This window comes from Phyllopteryx taeniolatus, chromosome 6 (assembly GCF_024500385.1).
Source record: "Phyllopteryx taeniolatus isolate TA_2022b chromosome 6, UOR_Ptae_1.2, whole genome shotgun sequence".
In the NCBI taxonomy this organism is placed as follows: Eukaryota; Metazoa; Chordata; class Actinopteri; order Syngnathiformes; family Syngnathidae; genus Phyllopteryx; species Phyllopteryx taeniolatus.
The window spans coordinates 10,994,073-11,018,112 of NC_084507.1; the positions used below are offsets into that span (position 1 = coordinate 10,994,073).

The following is a 24,040-nucleotide window of genomic DNA, read 5'->3' on the forward strand; positions in this document are numbered from 1 at the left end:
CACCCCACAGCAAAAAAAAAAAATTAAAATCATTTACACCTCCCCAAAGTCTTTATAATTACCTACTGTACATTAATAGTTTAATCTGTAACCACAAAACAAACTAAGATACCAAAACACTTACTGTATATATTTATACTATACTATAATTTAAAAATCATCTTACAACATCACCTTTAAAAATGAATGAATTTTATTTAAAATGTAATGCATCGGAAGTACATGTGTACATGCTCACGCGGCAAAGACTATGTACTGTGACTTTCCCTAAACTTAGACTAAATTTAAGTCCTCCCTGACAAACAAAGATGATAGTCGCTCAGTCAAGCTGTATCACTTTAACATAGCGTCATGGAAAATATTCAATCACACTTGTTTCTTCAGTGTCTTGTTCATTTATAATGTGTGGTACAACTAAAGGTACATTTGTTTGGACAAATATAATGACGTCGACAACAAAAATAGCTCATAAAAGTTTCATTTAAGAGCTGATATCTACCCATTTTCCATGGTTTTCTTGATAACCAATTACCAGTTACAATAGCAATTAAGATTAAGCATGTCAAATAGGACAACGTATTATGGAATCAGCTGCATTTTTGTTGTGTCCATTGTATTCTTCATGGAATATACCTTTAGTGGTACCAGGCATTAAAATGATTAAGTAATTGAAGAAAACAATAATTAGCCCATGACTGCATTTCCTTGACACCAATTTGTACTTTCTCACGAGCAAGGGCATCCTGTGCTATCTTAGTGCATCATACAGAAAGAGCACAAAAACCACAAATGGATAATTTTTCCAGCAAATAGCTTATGGTATAGGTTCCAGATGAAAACAAAAACACACAAATAGACAAATTCTATAAATAGCGTGTGTCGGTAATGTCGTTTTTTCACCACCACTGATTTTGGCAATATGAGTTTGGGGAATTTTTGGAATATGAGGGGGTCCTTGGGAAAATGTCCCTCTTCACAGTAATATCATGGCTTGAAAAATAAATTTTTTTTTAATTTAAATTATTTTCATGGTATAAATCTTTTTACTGTACATTTTCGATACTGATTTATTTTATGATTTTTCAAATATATATATATATAAATGATAAGTTTAATGATAAGGTTAATAAGCAGCGAGCAGGTATACAGTCAGGTGAAGGGCGTGTTTTACGCCAGTCCTGGGCGTGTTAACAGCAGACCTGAACGGCCCGCTAGTGAGCTTCACTACCGTGCTCCGTCGTCGCGTTTTATTTATTCAATTCATACATTTGTGGTAACTTTGACATACGATTAGAGGAACCCGGTAACTTGTTGAGCGGAAACTCGCATGGAAGCTAGCTAAGCGGTGTTATGGCGACTATTTAGAACGTTTGGGGTTTTTTTTGTTGTTGTTTTTTTTGCTACATGTCGAGAGTCGAGACGCCTCGGGTGAAAAGGATGAAGTTTCAACTGTTGCTGCCTCTGACCATAGCGTTGACTGTGGGCTTGGTGGTGGTCATTAAAAGCCGCAAGCAAGAGCACGACAAAGTGGACAGACGGAACAAGTTAGAGCGCATTAAACTGCGGGTGACCAACGACTTGCTGGTAGAGCACCAAACGGAGAAGATTTCCTTGGAGAATAAAATCGACATCGGAGAAAAGGAGGGCGAAGCTCTGCAGACAGATGCGGAGTCGTGTGAAAAGAAAGCCTCGGAGAACAAGAAAGAGGTGGAAGAGTGCCAAGGAGCTGTGGTGAGAAACAATAATGTACTACTAGAGCATTATAATACATGATTGGTCTCAGATAAGCACTTCGAACTAGTTCCACTGCGGAAAATGTGTCATGGTCCAACGAAGGTTGTACTTTTTGGGCTTTATTCCAAACGAGTATGTTAAGAACAGTTCCAAATCGCAGTCTGTGATAGCACAAAACTTTCAGGCTTCTGCGAGAAACCAAAAAAACCAAAATGTCATGAAAAGACTACTTGAACAGCTGAACTTTATTTGGGCTAAGTTTAGTTTATCAGTTTATTTTTGAAAGGGGACAATGCAATTTCATAAAACACATGAAGTACACATTGTTAAAAAAGCCAGAATTAGCCAGAAGGCTAGTTTTCATCTGTAGTCCCCTGGCCATGATGTAAAAAAGCAGTAAAATACATCTACAAGACAATATAATACAGGATACATAATCAAACTATACTATTAAGAGACAATAAAACCATACTTTTTTTGATCATAACAAAAAGACAACATAACATACTTGTCTTTTAGTGTTGGCAGCTATAGGCGTTAACTAGCCACATTTTCAGTTTTTTTGTGAAGGCCTTGTATGTTGTAAGCAGTTTAACCTCCTCAGGTACTGAGTTCCACTCACCAGCGCTCCTCACTGACCAGGCTGACTTACTGAAAGTGCTCCTGCGCAGAGGAATGAGACAGTCACCTCTGACAGAGCCTCGAGTGACACGCTCAGAGTTGTTTCTTTGGCTGATGAACTCACCCAGAGGAGCTGGGGCCAAATCATGCAGTACTTTATAAATCAAATTTAAATCTGCAAATATGTGAAGACTGTCCCAGTTTAAAAGACTGTATTTTTTTTTAAATTGCACAGTGATGATAGTGCCTTGGTTTTTTATCCGTCACTTTAATTACTTTAATTATTAAGTTTATGATGAGTAGCTGACTCCCTGTTAAGTTTTTTATTAAATCTGCACACAGCCACATCCTTAGTCCGAAGAGGTTGTGCACACTTGTGCAACCACATTGTTTCAGTTTTTTATTTTTACATCGTTTTACAAAATATTTAATGTAGTTTATACAGGACCCCATTAATGGTGGAAAAAGTTGAGATTTTTTTTTAAATCTTGGTGTATCCATGAATGCCAATTGGCCATTATATTGGAGCACTTTTTTGTGAGCATATGCACCCATATTACTGTACAGTACAAAATTATTGTTTTGTACTTTTTTTCGTGGCCTAAAACGCCTAATACAGTACAAAGTTATTGTAAATAATTATTAAAAAGCTTGGAAATATTTTAAAAGTTTTAATTTTATGCAAACCTACCACACTGGTGTGCTAGATGGTGACATTGTAGACATACTCATAGGCCAGTCAAGGCAGGTCGCTTAAATGAGCTGTGAGGAATTAGTGGGCTTCCTATTTGCAAATCCGTTGCTATGACGAACGGCATGAAAAAAAGGGTACTGTACCAAAAATAGCATGTTTCAAACTCTAAAGATTTAGGTTTCATCCATTTTCCGTACCGCTTATCCTCACTAGGGTCGCGGGCGTGCTGGAGCCTATCCCATCTATCTTCAGGCGATTGGCGGGGTGCACGCTGAACTGGTCGCCAGCCAATCGCAGAGCACATAGAAACAAACAACCATTCACACTCACATTCACACCTACAGGAAACCGAGTACCCGGAGAAAACCCACGCAGGCACGGGGAAAAAATGCAAACTCCACACAGGCGAAGCCGGATTTGAACACGGGTCCTCAGAACTGTGAGCCAGACGCACTAACCAGTCGTCTACTGCGCCACGTGTCATCAGAATCAGAATCATCTTTATTTGCCAAGTATGTCCAAAACACACAAGGAATTTGTCTCCGGTAGTTGGAGCCGCTCTAGTACAACAGACAGTCAATTTACAGAACACTTTGGAGACATAAAGACATTGACAAAAAACAATTGTGCAAAAAGATGCAGAGTCCTCTAGCACTTAGAGCAGTTCGAATGACTAATATTGCAATAGTCCGGTGCAATGATGTTGGATTTATCTTACCCAACATTATAAAAAATAGACACAAAAGGAATGAAGACGCTGGTTTCTTTTTCTCATGAGGAGGGCGTATGGGAGATTGTTCAGATCACAGTCTCTCAACACGCTCTAAACAATCCCCCCCCCTCGCTCCTGCTTTTATTTGAAATAGGAGGGATTTACAAATCATAATGTTCTAAGCAATAAGACACAACACAAAATATTTGATTATAAGAGGGTTTTTTCCAGACATAGTGTTCTAAGTAATAAGACACAACACATAATATTGAACCAACACCTGTCACAACCCGACCACATCCGATCACGTCCTTGGTCCAGGCGCCCTTCCATCGGATGATGCTGAGTCTTCTTTTTGAAGGCGAGACATCTAAAATTGTCCATTATACTAATGCAAGCTAAGCAAATAAATGATAACTTCTACAATTTATCTAACATTTCCCTCCTGTTTATCATGTATTTGCACAAATTCTCATATCATCTTACAGTCACTTCATTTCGATTTTTAACTGTAGAATCATTTTTATGAAACAAATACATTTACACTCAGAGTAAACTTGTCATATATGAATGTTGTAGTTTAAACATTGTAATCATCTGTATCAGGTAACAAATCAGGTAAAGCAAAATCATCATTATTATCATAATCATCATTATCATCATACAGTATACATCAGCTCCATACGATTTCTCCATCGGGGTTATGGCTGTGGTGATTAATTTACTGATTAATGCCAGAATGCATGGGATACAACAACATCCACATAATGTCAGAATGGCTGCAAAAACAGCAATTGATATCAATATTGGTGTAATTAGGGTTTTATATTTACCAAAAACGTCCATTCGAGCTGTCCCACAAGGAGTGTTGATTGAGGGTCCGCAGACCATCGATGGCTCTGGTCAAGCTGCCATCTGAAGCAGTATTGTTTGTTCTCCAAACATACCGCAAACACCTCCCTCTCTTGCGAGGAGCATGTCGACAGCTATGCGGTCTTTGGAACGTCCTTGAGCTGCTCGTGCACAGCTTTCAACCCACTCTGAGTCCAATTTCCTAATCTCTGTACATTGAAGTGGATGTAGTTTATCCCATCAACATTTTTATTAATCGTACACCACCAGCATATGAAAGACTCAAATCCTCCTGCAACCTGGTCACCCAATTTGTATTGATTAGGAACCCCCACGAGGAACACCTGGCGTTGATGTATGTTGGATTATTTTGCCCCTGCCATGACAAATCTCTTTTTTGTATATGTTTTTAGATTGGACAAAAACATTGGTGCCCTTTCCATTAAATCTTGAACAGGCATAGGGTATACTGACACATGCAATATCAAAGTGATAATAGCGCACAATCTAGATATATCTTTAGGTAATCTATCAAACAGTCTATCATCTCCGCACCACCACCAGATGTCGCTCCGTGACACTGGCACAAAATTTGGTTTGACTTTTAAGATTACTTTAACTGTGTGTCGTTCAGTGGTCCTAATTTTTTTTTCCCTTTATTAATCATGTTTATACAAGTGAAATTATTTGGTGCTACTAAAGTAGAAAACATCGGTTTGTGTTTATCTGCTTCTTTTACGGGATATATAGGATCCCATGATTTACAAGGAACCAATCATCAGTAGTTATGTTGTTAAAATTAAATTAAAATTTGTCCACCTTTCTTTGAAGTTTTCAATGGCATTTTTGGTTTAACACTGTTCCTATAACACAGTACACAATATACAATACACAATATAACACAAGCCGTTTTGCTTAGGTTAAACTTCTTTCTATGTTCTTTTGCTGTTTTTTTTTTTTTTTTTTTTTTTTTGACCAACTGGACCAATCATAACTTGTTTCACCAATGAGGTGTTCCCATCCAAAGCCTATAGTTGCATACCAGTCATATCCAAATCCCCAATTCTGCCCATTCTCTTGAGCATCATTGGTGAGAGCCGCATATGGAATTAGGATTAAAGCATCTTAATTTTGGGGGGCACAAAATATTAAACCTTTTTGCCGCGTTTGGAGGCCATGTCCACAATTTTGATCATCAGCTGTACTCCTTTTGACACGAGTTAATGATTCAAATTTTTTTATTATTGGGTTTGTCATATTGGTCCAGTTGGTAGGTGATTTTCTACCTAAAAATGGGTTTTATCATTGAGGGTGGGACGTCCCATGTACCACAAAAACAAAACCAACATCATAGTAGCCAAAGTTGCTACGTAACAACTTAGCGAATCTCATAACCAACGTGGGTGTGCCTTTCTGCTGAGTTCTCACTAAAAGGGTTGGTGTCTTTTTTCTTCACTGACCAGCAAGCGTTTTCAGAATCTACACATCTGCTCCCGCTCCGTTATCAGACTTTTGCTCACCTTCCCTGTTTGAGTACTCAGCTGAAATGACTCTTTTACAGTTTATTAAATGAACCCACGTGTTTCCCTCTGCTATTTTTTAAGTGTCAATCTATCTGTGCCACCATCCCTTTTTTTTTTTTTTTTTTTCTTTGCTAATGTAAATTTCATTTTGTAGTTTTGCACTTTGTTTTTCACAATAATTACGGTCTTGTTGTGGAATACTCATATTGGCTATCAGAAAAATAAGCTGTTGGTTTTATCTTATCACCATATTGTTGTGTAAGTATGGAGGTCATGCAATAGCTTTTACAATCTACCATTTGAATGAATGTTTTATCATTAAATTTGGAAGGCCTAGCGCAGCACTGGACACCAAATGTTGTTTAATGTCACAGAAGGCCTTTTCTGCCTCTGTACTCCATTAAACAGGTGATGTCATTTTAAGGTTGTTTTTATACATTAATTTTGACAATGTTGCAACAATTTCTGCATAGTTTGGAATCCATGCTCTACAATAATTTGTCAGACCTAAAAATGATTATTATATGTTTCTTCGTCTGTGGTTTAGGATTTTTTAAGACTATAGCTCTCCTGTCTTCTAATATAGTCTTTCCTCCTATACTTAAATTATGGCCTAGATATTTAACTTGTCTTTTAAATCATTGCAATTTATTTTTTGTTAACTTTATGTCCCTCTTCTGTTAGATGATGCAGTAAAGTCAATGAATCCTTGCATGTCTCTCCATCTGTAGATGCCAGAAGACATGCGTGTTGTCATAACTTGTGAATAATTAGTTAGACTTTCACAGTAACCTTGCGGTAATCTAGTAAAAGTATATATATATATTTTTGTTTTCTCAAATGTGAATGCAAACCAAAATTGACTGTTATTTTCTATTGGTACTGTAAAGAATGCATTACTTATGTCTACTACTGTAAACACAGTAGCGTCTGGTCTTAATGAATTTAACAATGTGCGTGGGATTGGTACGCATGCTGCTCTCTGTATTACTGCAGCTCATCACATTCTTTTTTATCTTCTATTTTTTTTGATAAGCTGCAAGGCTGCAGACAACAGGGCCTTTCCCATGTTTAACTGTGGTTTGTCTGGGATATCGATTGTGTAATAGAATGTACTTTCTCTGTTTTCCAGTGTTACATCAAGGTCCTCTCTTTTTAATTTATGTTTAATTCATATTTGAGTACAAGTCCTAGTTGGAATAAGCCGTCTCTTCCCAACAAATTCACAGGCCACTCCGGGACTTCGAAAATGGGCATTCTACAAGGTTATTTCAGGTTTTTCAGTGTCCAAACTCAGAATGTCCTGTAAATTGAAATCCACCTCCTCATTCTCTGTAATGTTTACACAAGAGGATTTGTTGAGTTGGGAAGCAGGCTGGCCTAGTCATGCAGTAGTTTGTCCGTATTCTCTTTTATTTTTCTTTTTTTCTTTTTTAGGGCATTCACGTGCAATGTGGCCTTTGTTTCCACAGCACCAACAGATGGTATTATCATAATAATTTCGATTTCTACCATATCTTACTCTCCCACGGTCTCTGCCGTGTCCTCTAAAATTATCTCTCTCTCTGCCTTGATAGTATATTTCTGCTTCTTCGTCGAGGAAGACATCTATCTTCTCTTTTTGTTTTTTGTCTAACACTCTTTCTGCGTGGAGGGCATGATTAACATATTCCTCCAGAGGGCCAGTTGCTAGGTTTATCCAATGTTTATCTACCCATCTGTTAATGTGTTCTTTCGAAATCACATGTAAAGCATTTTTTAACTGTTGTTGATAAGGTGTGATGCCGGCTACGGCCTTTTTCACATCCTCATTAGTCCAGTTTAACCAGAAGAGTAAGTCGTCAAATCCATCTTTTTGTATTTGTGATATATCATTTTTGTGTCGACACTTTATTTCGTTTTGAAGTTGAACTATTTTTTGCGAATTTAGCTGGCCAGCGAAACCGTATTTGGTTATCCACGTGTTTAAATCTTCTATTTTGAAATGGTTTTGTAGTTGAACATATTTCCAATCTTTACACGTTAGGTCTATTTTTTGATCCGGTTTACTGTTATTTATTCCCATTTTTGTGAATTTGGAAGTCAGTTCATTTGCACCTAGAGTGACCTAAATACTGACTTTATTCAAAAATGACAGGGTGACAATAAATGTCTGAGTTTTGGTAATTCTCAAGCTTCTACCCTAATTGGGGCGGAGAATTCTTGCCTTTGCTTCCAAACTCAGTTGTCACTTACAATCCCGTCTTATACATTCATACTTTTACACATACACACGATATTAATAACGTTTTTATAAACACACGAAAACACGGAAACACAGAAACACAGAAATACGGAATTTAAGTACGTACAGGACCCCGCCGTCCCCACGGATTTTATCGGATTCCGTTGTCCATCTTGACCACTTGCCAGTGACTAGTATTACACAAGGTTTGTTCTGCCGCAGACTTCTTCGTCGCGCAATTCACTCACTCTTTAATCCTTTTTTCCCCCAAAAATTTTTTAAAATTTAACTCACCACTCGTCTTCAATCCTGTGGATTGTCGTCAACCTTCAGATCCCAGTTGAGGAGGACGAAGACCAGTCCCGTAAAAGGGTCTTACTTGCCGTGGCCACGGTCTCTTAACTGGAAGTCGGCTCCACAACTGGAATCCTCGGGTGTGTTGACATCCGGCTCGAAGGACCAATTTAATGTTGGATTTATCTTACCCAACATTATAAAAAATAGACACAAAAGGAATGAAGACGCTGGTTTCTTTTTCTCATGAGGAGGGCGTATGGGAGATTGTTCAGATCACAGTCTCTCAACACGCTCTAAACAATCCCCCCCCCTCGCTCCTGGTTTTATTTGAAATAGGAGGGATTTACAAATCATAATGTTCTAAGCAATAAGACACAACACAAAATATTTGATTACAAGAGGGTTTTTTCCAGACATAGTGTTCTAAGTAATAAGACACAACACATAATATTGAACCAACACCTGTCACGACCCGACCACATCCGATCACGTCCTTGGTCCAGGCGCCCTTCCATCGGATGATGCTGAGTCTTCTTTTTGAAGGCGAGACATCTAAAATTGTCCATTATACTAATGCAAGCTAAGCAAATAAATGATAACTTCTACAATTTATCTAACAAATGACCATTGTGCAAAGGGTGCTGCGACTTCAAGGAGTGTATGCGATTTAAATTGACGAGTAGTGCGATAATCTGGGACAATGTTGGTTGTGCAAATGTTACAGATACTCCTCAATCAGTGTGCAAATGGAGCAGATGCTACTCTGGCATGAGTGGCCAGTATATGCAAATAGTGCAGCATGGCGAGACAACTACAGTGAGTGCACGAGTAATACATAATTGGCCCCACAGAAATGTGACAACGAACTCAAGTCAAAAAATTGCCAGCTTGTTGTAATGGAATTATAGGTTAGCTGTTTAAGAAGTTGATTGCAAGAGGGAAGAAGCTGTTGGAATGTCTACTAGTTCTAGTTTGCATTGATCGGTAGCGCCTACCTGAGGGAAGGAGCTGGAAGAGCTGGTGACCAAGATGGCGCCTACCAGTGTGGTCGCCTCCCAGTGTGGTCGCCTCGGTAACCCGCTCTCTAGTATTGTTTTTGTGTTTCGTCCGTCTTTGGAGACCTTACACGACTCACTTACACAAGGGGAGACCTACTAACCATCAAGGAGGCTACTCCGGACTTTCTGTCACCAACTTTCGCAAATCCGCTCAGTTTTTCCCCGAGTTACTCACCGGAGCGGCGTCCGTGGTTTTCGGCCCATGGAGACGGAAGCGGCGCCACAGAGGAAAACGGGCCGGCATTCAGGTGAAACTCCACAAGAGAGGACACAGATTGGCGTTCCCGTCGATCCACCTCGCGAATGTACGCTCCCTACCCAACAAAATGGACGAGCTTCATCTTCTGTTAAAGACCAGTAAAGACTTCGGACGTTCCGCGGCCATGTGCTTCACGGAGACCTGGCTTTGCGACGCTGTACCCGATGGCGCCGTCATGCTTCCCGGCTTTCACATTCATCGAGCGGACCGCGACATGGAATCATCGGGGAAAACAAAGAGCTGCGGGATATGCCTCTATATCAACGAAAAATGGTGTACGGACGTCACGGAGCTCAGCACACACTGCAGTCGCATTTGGAGTCGCTATTTTTAAACTGTAAACCATTCTACTCGCCACGTGAGTTCGCATCGTACATACTGGCTGAAGTCTACATCCCGCCTCAAGCTAACACGAACGCCGCACTGCTAACGCTCGCCGAACAAGTCAACGAAATTGAAAAAAAACACCCGGACTCACCCCTCATTATTCTCGGGGACTTTAACAAAGCTAATCTCAACCACGAACTCCCTAAATACAAGCAGCACATCGACTGTCCTACCAGGGAAAATAATACTTTAGACCACTGCAACACTACGGTAAAAAACGCATACCGTGCTATACCTCGTGTAGCCCTGGGCTCGCCTGATCACTGCTTAATTCACTTAATACCGACGTACAGGCAAGAACTTAAATGCGCAAAGCCTACAGTGAAAACAGTGAAAAAGTGGACCAATGAAGCCAAGATGGAACTTCAAAGCTGTTTAGATTGCACAGACTGGAGTGTCTTTGAAAATTCAGCTGGCAGCCTGGATGAATATACGGACACTGTCACATCCTATATGAGTTTCTGTGAAGAGATTTGTGTACCAACAAAATCATTTCGCACATTCAACAACAACAAGCCGTGGTTCACTGCTAAACTTAAGCAGCTTCGCAGAATACCTTCTACTGCAGATTTGAAAAGGACAGTTTCACACCACACACCCACCCGGCCGCACCCGCGACCACAATCACACCTCTGACCTCTGCGTTAACCATCCATGAACAGGATGTCAGACGCATCTTCAAACAACAAAAGATTAACAAAGCGGCAGGCCCGGACCACGTGTCCCCATCCTGCCTCAAAGTCTGCGCCGACCAGCTCGCTCCAGTCTTCACTCAGATCTTCAATAGATCTCTGGAAATGTGCAAAGTTCCATCCTGTTTCAAACGCTCCACCATCATTCCAGTCCCCAAGAAACCTGCAATCTCTGGTCTGAATGACTACAGGCCTGTCGCTTTGACATCTGTGGTCATGAAGTCCTTTGAACGTCTCGTGCTGGACCACCTCAAGAGTGTCACAGGTCCCCTGCTGGACCCCCTGCAGTTTGCCTACCAAGCAAACAGATCTGCGGATGATGCAGTCAACATGGGACTGCACTTCATCCTAGAACACCTCGACAGTGCAGGGACCTACGCGAGGATCCTTTTCGTGGACTTCAGCTCAGCGTTCAACACCATCATCCCTGAACTCCTTTCATCCAAGCTTCTCCAGCTCAGCGTCTTACCTGCCATCTGCCAGTGGATTTACAGCTTTCTTCAGGAGGCATCCTTCGCCACAGCTGCCCCTCACGTTGTCCAGCTGCCTTGTGTCAACCGTCGAGACCTTCAAGTTCCTGGGAATTACAATCTCTCAGGACCTGAAGTGGGCGACCAACATCAACTCCGTCCTCAAAAAGGCCCAGCAGAGGATGTACTTCCTGCGGCTTCTGAGAAAGCACGGCCTGCCACCGGAGCTGCTGAGACAGTTCTACACAGCGGTCATCGAATCAGTCACAGGACTGGTTCTTCCATCACAGTCTGGTTTGGTGCTGCTACAAAAAAGGACAAACTTCGACTGCAACGGACAATCAAAACTGCTGAAAGGATTGTCGGTACCCCCCTACCGACCCTTGAGGACTTGCACGCTGCCAGAACTAAGACAAGGGCGTGCAAAATCCTCTCGGACCCTCCGCACCCCGGTCACCTATTCCTCTTAAAGTTAACACTGCCCCCATGCTCCTCTCTCTCTCTGCACAGCTCTAGATGACAATAGATGGTACTCCTGCCATCATGCCCGCCACGTCAATGCATGGCCTGGAAATGTGCCACAATAAACATAGCCCCCAAATGTGAATGTGTTGCCTTTGAAGGAATGTCACCACATTCAAAATGGCCACCACTAAGGCACGGGGTGGCACATCAGTTGGTTGGATCTAGTCATATTGTATATCTGTGACTCAGAAATATGTACTGTATGTCATCTCTGCCCATATTGCGTCACAACGCCAGTAAACAACAACGGACAATTCTGGAACTATCAGACTTTGTCAACGCTGGTTTCTCCAATGGAAACTATTTTTTGAACACACATACTGTCCAGGTGGTCCGTTACTTACGATATACATAAAATTAGGGTCCGGTAATTCGAGGTTCCACTGTAATGAAAATGAAACGCTCATCCACAAGATGGCAGAAGGTAAAATAAACCCGTTTATCCACCTGTCACAATTCATACAATAGAATAATAGCTTTGTCTTCAACTAAAAATGCCCCGATTTCACTCTGAGTAAATTTGTGAGTAAACTGAGACAAGATCATCGTTATTCAGCTTGTATACTGTGTATACGTTTTGTGACATTGTCGTCTAGTGGTGTGCCCTGAGATTTTTCTGATGTAAAATTTGTGACTTGTCTCGAGTGAAGGTTAGGAGACACTGCTTGATCATCCAAATGATAAAAAGTGAATGATTAATTATTTCAGTGTGTAGTTTATCTGCATAATATGAGTTTCACTTTTTGAATTGAACTCCTGGAAGGTTTTCCACAATATACAAATTTATTGAGTGGTACCTGTCGAGTTAATACCTCTCTGACAGTGTAAATCAAAACTGTGGTGTACCTATTAAATGCCTGGTAAAAAAAAGACAATTTTCTGGCACTATGTGACAGACAAACAAGTTTTTTTTAATTGAGATGAGTTACTATCAACATCATTTAGTGCAACCGTGACAATAGGTCTCTCAAAATGTAAGGATTTCATCATCTTCCAGATATGTACAATATAGCATGCATTTGATTGTATGGGTTCATAGGTGAGTTAAATTGAACCATGTGACCATACTACAAAATCGTATTAAAATGGTGCTATAGCTGAAAACAAACACTTTCAGCTCAAAGCCCAAATTAGATATTTTGGTTCCTCCCTGAGACTCTAAAAAACATAATGTATTGGCACAACATCAACATACAGTTGAAACCAGATGTTTACATACACTGTGTAAAAAGACATATAGGCTTTTTTTCTCACTGTCTAACATGAAATCAGAATAAGCTTTTCTTGTTGTAGGTCAATTAGCATGAACAAAATTACATATATTTGCTAAATGCCAGAATAATGAAAGAAGGATTTTTTATTTTTTATGACTTTCTACAAAGCCAGAAGTTTACCTATACAGTATAGTAAGATTACTATTCCTTTAAACATTTTGGGAAAACCCAGGTGATGATTATCATGTCTTTGGAAGTTTCTGATGAGGTTTTTTGACAACAATTTTGTTAATTAGAGACAAACCCGTGGTTTTGTATTTGAAGGCACACCTGAAACACACTTCTTCTTGAATCAATGTTTTGAAATGGCCATCGCAAAGCCCTTATCTCATTCCTATTGAGAATTTATGGGCACATCTGAAAATGCATGTGCGACCAAGACGGCCTACAAACTTGGCTCAGTTACACGAGTTCTTTCAGGCGGAATGGGCCAAAATTCCTGCCAACAATCATGAGAAGCTTGTGGAAGGATATACAAAACATTTGACCCGAGTCATACATTTGAAAGGCAATGGTACCAAATAATAATGAAATGTATGTAAACTTATGACTTTGAAGAAAGTCGTGAAAATTTGTCTTAAAAAAAATCATTCTTTCATTATTCTGCCATTTAGCAAATATAAATAATTTGGGTAATCCTAATTAACCTAAAACAGTACAAATGTAGTCTGATTGACTGAAAAAAACGGGTATGTCTTTTTTTATATAGTGTATGTAAACTTCGGTTTTCAACTATAAACTGGACAAGTTTGGGAAAGTGTGTGATACAGTATATTTAACAGCGAGCCTGGCAGTACAATACAGTAACAGAATTTGACATATTATCCATTGTCAACACCGCTTATCCTGGTTAGGGTCGCGGGGCGCTGGAGCCTATCCCAGCTGACTTCGGGCGAAAGGCGGACTACACCCTGAACTGGTCGCCAGTCAGTCACAGGGCACATATAGACACGGACAACCATTCACATTCACAACGTCACTGAGTGGGAACTGATCCCACAATGCCCGCACCAAAGTCAGGCGAGTGCACCACTACACCATCAGTGACTCTGACATATTATCAATGCACCTTTTATTCTTTATCATCACAATGACAAGACAATTTTACTGTGGACCGTGCATGGGTGTGCTGGTCTCCCAGAGATCAAGATTAAATGAATTATGTTCATGACTTCCTCTTTCCTTCACTGCAGAAATCACTGAAAGACGGTGTGGCCGCACTAGAGACGGAACTCAGTGATCTGCATGGTAAATATGTGTGGTTTATAAATTATGTTAAAGGGGTAAAGGTAAATTATGTTTTTTAGAGTGCAATCTCTCAAAGGGGTGATTCTACTAAATGCTGAGGAAATGGTCTGAATACTTATGGCTGTGTGATATTTCAGTTTTTCTTTTTTAATAAATCTGAAAGAATTTCAACAATTCCATTTTTTTCTGTCAATATGGGGTGCTGTGTGAACATTAATGAGGGAAAAATGAACTTAAATGATTTTAGCAAATCGCTGCAATAAAACAAAGAGTGAAAAATTTAAGGGGGTCTGAATACTTTCCGTACCCACTGTGTGTGTGTGTGTGTGTGTGTGTGTATATATATATATATATATATATATATATATATATATGAATTGTATTTTCCCAATGTACAGTATTTCCCAGTGTATGTTACCGCTTTCCTAACCATAAAAATACAAATTACGATTTTTCCCATTTGCCATTTTATTACTTTTATGAAAATGATATGTACTGTAGATGTTCTAAATGTTTAAATACATACAGTATCTCAAACGACACACCTTTAGTTGGACACTTACTATGCCTCACGCGGCTAGTTGTGAGCAGCTGATCAGCTGCTAACATCCACCACTACCAGTAGCGTTCTGGACCTTTCTCTGCAGTCTTAAAAATTTTCTAAACTTTCTACGGGGTCATCCCTAGAGTTGGGCATCGTTTGAATTTGAGCGATTCCGGCCCCGATTCCTATTTCTTATTCCAATTCCGGTTCCAAATGATTCTCTATTCCGATTCTTTTAGGGAGCTGGGTCAAAAAAGTTTGCATGGTTTAAATAAAGGGTGTCCAAATTTTGAACATCCATTTTCTTAGCTGCTCGCAGCATAGATTAAAATGAACATTTGACTCAGGGTTCTTTGCAAACTCCACACAGGCGGGGCTGGGGATTGAACCCTGGTCCTCAGAACTGTGAGACTGACGCTCTAACCCGTTGGACCACCGCCCAATACCAAACCTATGAACAAAAAGGCAATGTGTGTGGAACTAACCCAATATTTCAGCTAAAAGATAAATATAGCATTGTTAAAATCGTTATTTGGGATTGTTTATATGTGCAAGTTTTAACTTGACTTCCTGTTTTAAGCTTGCAGCCTTTTATTTTGAAGGGTACACACCGGAAGTCAGCATTTTGTCAAGAAAAGTAACTTCACACAGCCCTGGTGATTTATTTCATTTTATTTAATTTTTTTAATGGATGGAACCAAATGCTCTGTAAAACGTTGATTCCTTTCCTTAACCAGGCACAAGGTTAGTGTTTGTGATACTGTGAGACAACGTTATATGAATTTTGTACCAATTCATTTTGATGTAAAGTTGCTACAGTGACGTTTGAGCTCAATGTTAAGCTTTTTTTTTTTTTTTTTTTTGTCTGTCATCGGCTCTTACGTTGGTTTGAAGACTAAAATAAACGCTGAAAACCATCATTGTAAAAGTGAAACCAACCGTTTACCTTGTTAGCTGTATCAATGTTGGCATAGACTATTTTATTGTTTCACTAACCCGAGTGAATGAGGGTTGATTTGACTTAAGCTCCACGCGGTGTAGACTGAGGCTCTGAGCGGGAGAGAGTGCGTCTGACCCTACACATTGTTAAAGCCTCCTTTCCACAATATAATCCTATTCCAAGTGTTGCACTGAGGCGACTGGTCATTAATTTTAACAACGTTAAGACACACTTTTGTTCACCGCCACCGCCGTTGGGCACAAGCACGTCTTTGTGCACGTTCTTCTTCATTTGTTTTCGCCACACTCTTCTTCGAGATCGGCAGACTCCAGGCATCGAAACTGCGAACCAAAATGTTTTAATTTGAACGATTGTGGGAGAACCGGAACGTTAGTCCCGGTTCCAATCGATTCTCGATGCCCAACCCTCGCCATCCCCACAAGAAGCCTTTCCTGCCTCTCTTGGCCCTTGTGGATTCTTTCATCCTGCTCCTGTTTGCTGTCATACCCAGAGGAGGGGTTTTGACATGCTACCACGCAGAGTGACCAATGATACAGGTCCACTGGTGAGCGGACTTTCCAACAGTTTCCCAAAAGCCTTTTGATGCCAGAGGAAACCTCAATTACCACCAAGTTGTAAAATTAAGTTCAGTTACACTGGTAAAAGCCTTGAGTCGTCACGATGGTGGGAGGGGTTTGTGTGTCCCAATGACCTAAGGAGCTCAGTTGTAGGGTGATCGTGGTTTCCACACTGTGTGCAAGGTAATCATTAAGCATGTTTTAATTAACACTCTGGGGACGTTATCGTATAAAATAAATACAATGACGTACAGTGTTTGTATAGACTCTTTTACACAGCGATCCAGAAAAATAGCCGCATCAGAGCTGTACAGTATAATTAGAACCGGCATTTACGTATTTACCAGTGCCTTTTACATAAAAACACAGCAGTGCGGGCGGGATATTGCCACAACTGTGTGCATTCTCACAATGCAAGACAGCACCCCCACGATGACGCGCAAGTACCAGCATTAAAAGCAACTGCTTTCAGTATAGAAGTGAGTATTACGTGTTCACACCCTTGTCCCAGCATTCCACTATACCCTTTCACACAGGCACCATCCAGACCCTTTATGGCTCTGATAAGTTGTCGCTGCCATTGATGCATAACAGCAACAGTTATTGTTGGTCTAAAGTTCCTCATGTGACTTGCAGGTGAAACGAGTAAAGAGAAGAACTCATGGACTGACAAACTGGAATCACTGAAAAAGGAACTACAGGTGCCAAGTGCAGTGTGTGCCTTTTTGAAGAAAGGATCAGATTCTGCAAGGTATGCATGGTTTTGACTTTCTGCACGCATTTTACATCCCCAATCCTGAGAATGATAATTATTCCGCCTCATGTTACAATGGCGACTAATCGTCTCTGAACGGATTGGTACCCGGTCAATGGGCGTAACGTATATTTTGTTTGTAATGGTAACTTATTCTTTTTGTCTGCACTAATTTAGCACCGCCAAGTGTCTGTCTTATCCTGAAAGATCATAGCGGAGATTATTTGTCAAAGACTCCATGGCATTGCCTCACAAAATAATAGTTGTAGTAGTAGTAATAATAATAATAAAGGCGGGGGGAGCGACACAGTGACCGACTGGTTAGCACATCTGCCTCACAGTTCTGAGGACCCAGGTTCAAATCCAGCCTCACCTGTGTGGAGTTTGCATGTTCTACCCGGGCCTGGGTGGGTTTTCCTCCACATCCCAAAACATGAAAAGAGTCTAAATTTTGAATAGGTGTGAATGTGAGTGTGACTGGTCGTTTGTTTATGTGTGACCTGTGATTGGCTGGTGATCAGTTCAGGGTATACCCCGCCTCTCGCCCAGAGTCAGCTGGGATAGGCTCCAGGATTCCTGCGACCCTAGTAAGGATAAGTGGTATGGAAAATGGATGGATAATAATCCATCCATCGATTTTCTACCACTTATCCGAGGTCGGGTCACGGGGGCAGTAGCTTTAGCTGGGACGCCCAGACTTCCCTTTCCCCAGCCACTTCATCCAGCTCTTCCCGGGGGCATCCCGAGGCGTTCCCAGGCCAGCCGAAAGACGTAGTCTCTCCAGCGTGTCACGGGTCGTCCCCGGGGTCTCCTCCCGGCGGGACGTGCCCGGAACACCTCACCGGGGAGGCGTCTGGGAGGCATCCGAATCAGATGCCCCAGCCACCTCATCTGGCTCCTATTGATGTGGAGGAGCAGCGTCTCTACTCTGAGATCCTCCCGGATGACGAGCTTCTCGCCCTATCTCTAAGGGAGAGCCCGGACACCCTGAGGGTGTCGAGCAGGGCCACTGTTCCACGGCCAGAACAAAAACCACACTGCTCCTCCTGGATCTGAAATTTGACTTCCTGATGGACCCTCCTCTCCAGCACCCCTGAATAGACCTTACCAGGGAGGCTGAGGTGTGTGATCCCCCTGTAGTTGGAAGACACCCTCCGTTCCCCCTCCTTAAAAAGGGGGACCACCACCCCAGTCTGCCAATCCAGAGGCATTGTCCCCGATGTCCATGCGATGTTGCAGAGGCGTGTCATCCAGGACAGCACCACAACATCCAGAGCCTTTAGGAACTCCGGGCGAAACTCATCCACCCCCGGGGCCTTGCCACCGAGGAGCTTTTTAACCACCTTGGTGACCTCAACCCCAGAGATAGGAGAGCCCGCCTCAGAGAACCCATACTCTGCTTCCTCATGGGAAGGCGTGTTGGTGGAATTGAGGAGGTCTCCGAAGTATTCTCCCCACCGACTCACAACGTCCCGAGTCGAGGTCAGCAGGGCCCCATCCCCACTATACACAGTGTTAATGGTGCACTGCTTCCCCCTCCTGAGACGCCGGATGGTGGACCAGAATTTCCTCGAAGCTGTCTGGAAGTCTTTCTCCATGGCCTCATCGAACTCCTCCCATACCCGAGTTTTTGCCTCAGCGACCACCAAAGCTGCATTCCGCTGTCCCAGCCGGTACCCATCAGCTGCCTCAGGAGTCCCACAGGCCAAAACAAGCCTATAGGACTCCTTCTTCAGCTTGTCGGCATCCCTCACCGTTGGTGTCCACCAACGGGTTCGGGGATTGCCGCCACGACAGGCACCGACCACCTTATGGCCACAGCTCCGGTCGGCCGCCTCAGCAATGGAGGCGGGGAACATGGTCCACTCGGACTTGATGTCCCCCGCCTCATTTATGATTGATTTAATTGATTGCACAGAATTGTTTTAAAGTTGTATTTCAAACTCAATTTAACTCAACTTTATTTCTGAACAAACTATGCTGTGTACTTTGTGGTGACAGCCTTGTAACTCCTACGGTTCTTAAGACAACACCAGTAAGCAAAAGCCAAGACTGTATTCTGTTGGTCAAATATAATTGAATGGGTATCTAATGGGCTAATGGAGAATGAAAGAGATTAATAATTATGGGAATAATACATGACAAAAATGTTGCCATCCTTAAAAAAAAAAGTAATGGGAACAAAGTTTGCATTCCTCTTGTGTCCTCTACTTTAATTAAATCTCTCAGTCGGGTTTGTTTATTTATTTAGAAGCACTTACTCTGGACAATTGACAATTGTCATTAGAGTAAAGGTTATGTTTAATATGCTATGGTCTCAATTTTAAAAACAGTGCAGACAACTTTATCACAGAGCCGAGACAACAGATGACATTTTAATAATGGTGCCACTTAAATGAAAATTCTATTCACACGTAGCAATTGTACTGTACTTACTAATAGTAAGTACTGTATACTGTAGTGGCAGAAATGGGCCACATAATTATAACTAACTCACTATTGCGCTAGATAACCGGTGATGCGAACAAAGGTGCTCATGTTATTATCTAGTGGGGGAGGGGGACTTGTGCCTCAGTCGAAGTGTGTCAATAGGCACCGCTTTAGCCACACCTACAAAATCGAGGAGACTGAAATGGTAAAAAACAATTTAATGGTACAGTATATCTCCACAATTGAGTATTATACTGTAGTTCTCAGTCTTTACACTTTTTCAGCAACAATCTTCAAGCATGTATAATGTATTTAGAAACAAATCTTTGAATTCACTACAGGGTCTTTAAATGACAGTCTCTAGTAACATTTTCTTTATCTTGCAGTAAATTGTGTAACAGTAAACCAGAAGAACTCAAGGTAGAGGCGCCTCAACCAGAAGAACTGAAGGTAGAAGCGCCTCAACCAGAAGAACTGAAGGTAGAGGCCCCTAAACCAGAGGAGCCGAAGGTAGAGGCCCCTAAACCAGAGGAGCCGAAGGTAGAGGCCCCTAAACCAGAGGAGCCGAAGGTAGAGGCCCCTAAACCAGAGGAGCCGAAGGTAGAGGCCCCTAAACCAGTGGAGCCAAAGGCAGAGGCTCCTAAACAAGGAGCAAGGGTTGAGGACTGAACCTGAGCAGCAGAGGCTTCTAAACATGAAGATCCAAAGTGTATAGGCCTGACACAGAAGGAGTCTGACAACTTTTGCATCATTTTCTACTAATGTTGCACGACTTCAGAAGTTGCCATATTGGATATTGCTATTCAATTTCAACATGTTATTTATTTTTGTGGAATAAATGAAATGGTCTATGAACATCTGCCTCTATTGGATGCATGTTCTGTGTTTATAGTTACGCAATCATCAGCAGCATCATTCAAACAAAATGATTTAATCTCTCCATACATGGTCTGAGTAAAACAGATTTAACTTGATGATCCGGGTGGTAAAAGTACCTTATCACATCCTGTACCTTTTCACATCCTGTCTGACTGGTAGCAGGTGTTTGCCTTCTCACATGCAATTCCTTTGTGTATTGCTTAGATTGTACAGGATCTGCATTGTGGTCATGGATTACTTGTTATCAGGAACACTGCATGCACATGAACATGAAGTCGATCAAATACAATGTAAGAGGAAATGATCATGAACTTTTAACGAGATTCACTAATGTAACTTAAATATTTTACTGTAGATAATGGCCCACAAAAGAAAAAAAATAGTGAAATCTTTAACTATGCCTCTGTGTGCATGTGCGTGTGTGTGTGTACGTGTAAGTTTTTTTTGTTTTTTTTGTCTGGAAATAAACATCCCACAAATTATATTTATCTGGTTTTATCCACGTTTAATTTTTTTTTGTATTAAGAAAAACAAGTTTAAAAAATGAGAACATGAAAAAAAAGTATTTTACAAAACAAATTTGTATATACATGCTTTTCATTGAACATCAACAATAAAGAGCATCTCTTATGTGATCTGAATCATTCCCTTCTCACAGCTCAAAAGAGCCTTGGGATGTGCAAATAGTATTTGTATTTTAGAAATTTGATGAGGCAGTGACAGGATAATGTCTGAAATGTACCAAAACCAGATGAAAAGTGATTCAATGTTACATTGTTGCATGAGACATGTTTAAAGCTATTTTACTTCACATGGCTTTTTGTTATTTAACCTTTTGATCATGTTTGACTTTGTGCTGCAATGCACTCATCACATCTGTTTGAGTGTGTGTATTAAAAAGTGGCCCCAGGCTCACAATTAGGCGATCAAAGGGCTGTCATTCTGCCCCAATAGGTCCACAAGGTCAACACAAGAGCAGAACAGAGAAATGGTGTTGGTGGTGGTTGGGGTCGACTGGATTAGTCAGACTGACTTGGTAAGCATGAGTTGCTGATCATAAAATGAGGTTTTTATGTTTCGTTTGAATCCATCTGTGTCCTTTCGGTAGTCTTACCTTTTACAAGTTACTTTCTCTTGCTTCTCTCTTTTGAAAAATAAAACCATACAAAGTCACTAACAGGACAAAGTGGTTGATCTTTCCATGCTGTGATGTGAGCATTGGTTGCTAAAATGTGATAATATTATCACCTTGACAACCAGAGGTTACCTCTCCTCAGTGATTGTCTTTTTGTATGTAAATTAACTGTGCTGTATTCACTACATCATTGTATGAAATAAAGTTGACTAAAGCTGGCCTATGGTGTCCCGAAAGTCACTGTAAACTTTTTTTTTTTTTTTTTTTTTTTTTTTTTTTTTTTACAATTTAATTTCAGGTATCATTCAGACAGACGTGAGACATTTGAGAAGCTTTTTGGTCATCACACTGCTCCAATGTGTTGTACAATTGACACTATCCGTGGCAGGTTTCTCTAAACAGGATCTCTTCTTCACGAACCACGCAGCGGAAGGCCTGCTCCTACCACCACTGATGAAAACAACAAACTTCTAAAGCAGTCGTTTGCGCAAAGCCAGGGAAAGAATATCTGCAGGGCTTCACTGGAGCTCAGCATCCACGAAAGAAATTTCAGCAGATGCTTTGGAGAGTGATAAAGCTTTACCTGTACTGACTTCAGGTTGATTATGCCGCTCAATATCAGATGTAACATTAAACAAAATCTTCAGGTGGGCAAAGTATGTTTTCCCAGAGTGTAAGAAACATCCATCCATTCTCAATACTGCAGGGCGCTGGTGCCTGTCCCAGCTGACTTTGGGCGAAAGGCGGACTCCACCCTGAACTGAACGCCAATCAGTCGCAGGGCACATATAGACACAGGCAACCATTTGCACCCACATTCACTCCGTCACTGAGTGGGAACTGAACCCACGCTGCACCAAAGTCAGGCGAGTGTACCACTGCACCATCAATGACACAGTATAAGAAACAGCTACAATTTTTTGTTTTTACTAATTCCTCATTCATTTAAAGATAAGCGGTTTGAAAAATGTATGGCTGGATAGTCATACATTTAAAAATGTGAAAAACACCCAAAATGTAATATGGGGAAAATGTGTAAAGCAAATGAGGGAAGACCCACGCCTATTGGTATTGAAATGCATCACTGGTTAAAACATGTTTTACATGTTTGATTGTCACATACTATGAGTGGTTTGGATTAAATCATTAAATATTTGGATTTTAAATATTAAATTTTTCCAGTTAAATGTGATTGAGTTGGCAGTTGAAATGTATGAAAAAATACTATATTAAATTACATTTAATGAAATATAAATATTTTTTTTAATTGAATTTTATTATTTTATATTTTTATCACATTGCCAATTGTTAAATACATGATTTGAACTAAATATAAGATAAAATAGCTCAATAATCAGTAAATATCTCAATTAACTCTAGAAGTAATACAATAAAATATTAATTTTAAAACTGGTAACATTTTTATCAACATTTGATTTCTAATGCCTGAAAATCAGATTATAATATTAAAAAAAAATTTAAATTCAGAATGATGACAATTTTCTTACATTCATATCTTATTTTGAATTATTTATTTTTGTTGCTTTGTAATGTGATCTTTAAATGAAATCAAATAGTAGTACACACAAATGTGTAGCTACAGATTATTTTATATGTTTTTCGTATTATTCTTCTAGGCCATTAAATAGCATACTAGTCACGTTTCCAAAGTTCAGCCTGTGTGCGTCCTCCCTACAGGCAACAACTGAAAGTTTGTTGATTCTGCAACTGCAGTCATTAGTGTGTGTGTGCGTGTGTGTGTAAAAGCGCACTCACAGTGGGATGAACATCATGTGTATTGATCAGGCTAATGTGGGGAAGAAAGGCTGCAGGCCTGGATCAAATCAATACATGTGTAATTACAAGCAGCACCAAATGTGTGTGAATGTGCGTGTCACTGACATGAGTGACCCCCCTCCCCTACCAAAACTCACAGGCTAGTGTATATAAATGCTTTCCCTCTGAAGAATTGCTCACATGCGCTCATTTTTAACAGTCAATGCTCGTCGAATACGACTTTATTACTTTGTTTGAGTGAGAAATTTCCGTAAGTGTCATATTTGCATTTTCTTTTTTTTTTTTTTCTTTTGCAGACCATAGAGAGATTCTGAATTATTAATTTGCATGTTCACATCCATTTCTTAAAGCAAAGTGAATCCTTAGTTGTTGTTTTTTTTAAAGATCTATGGCATTGCCCAGCATTTAGCTAC

General features: G+C 40.6%; 2 protein-coding genes across 2 annotated transcripts; both read left to right on the plus strand.

Moving 5' to 3' along the window:
• The first annotated feature begins 1,175 nt into the window (after positions 1 to 1,175).
• Positions 1,176 to 22,048, plus strand: zgc:174935 (uncharacterized protein LOC796019 homolog). Its single transcript, XM_061777158.1, has 4 exons — positions 1,176 to 1,731; positions 14,516 to 14,570; positions 17,269 to 17,383; positions 20,203 to 22,048. The coding sequence occupies exons 1-4, from the start codon at positions 1,405 to 1,407 to the stop codon at positions 20,483 to 20,485; spliced, it is 780 nt and encodes a 259-aa protein (XP_061633142.1). The 5' UTR covers positions 1,176 to 1,404; the 3' UTR covers positions 20,486 to 22,048.
• LOC133479775 (uncharacterized) lies at positions 8,300 to 14,509 on the plus strand. Its single transcript, XM_061777157.1, has 2 exons — positions 8,300 to 12,472; positions 14,177 to 14,509. The coding sequence occupies exon 1, from the start codon at positions 11,159 to 11,161 to the stop codon at positions 12,041 to 12,043; it is 885 nt and encodes a 294-aa protein (XP_061633141.1). The 5' UTR covers positions 8,300 to 11,158; the 3' UTR covers positions 12,044 to 12,472; positions 14,177 to 14,509.
• Positions 22,049 to 24,040: the final 1,992 nt, after the last annotated feature.

Coding starts and splice junctions, on each gene's coding strand:
- zgc:174935 (XM_061777158.1), top strand. CDS start 1,405: ATGTCGAGAGTCGAGACGCCTCGGGTGAAAAGGATGAAGTTTCAACTG. Junction 1,732..14,515: donor AAGAGTGCCAAGGAGCTGTG/GTGAGAAACAAT, acceptor CCTTCACTGCAG/AAATCACTGAAAGACGGTGT. Junction 14,571..17,268: donor GGAACTCAGTGATCTGCATG/GTAAATATGTGT, acceptor TGTGACTTGCAG/GTGAAACGAGTAAAGAGAAG.
- LOC133479775 (XM_061777157.1), top strand. CDS start 11,159: ATGTGCAAAGTTCCATCCTGTTTCAAACGCTCCACCATCATTCCAGTC.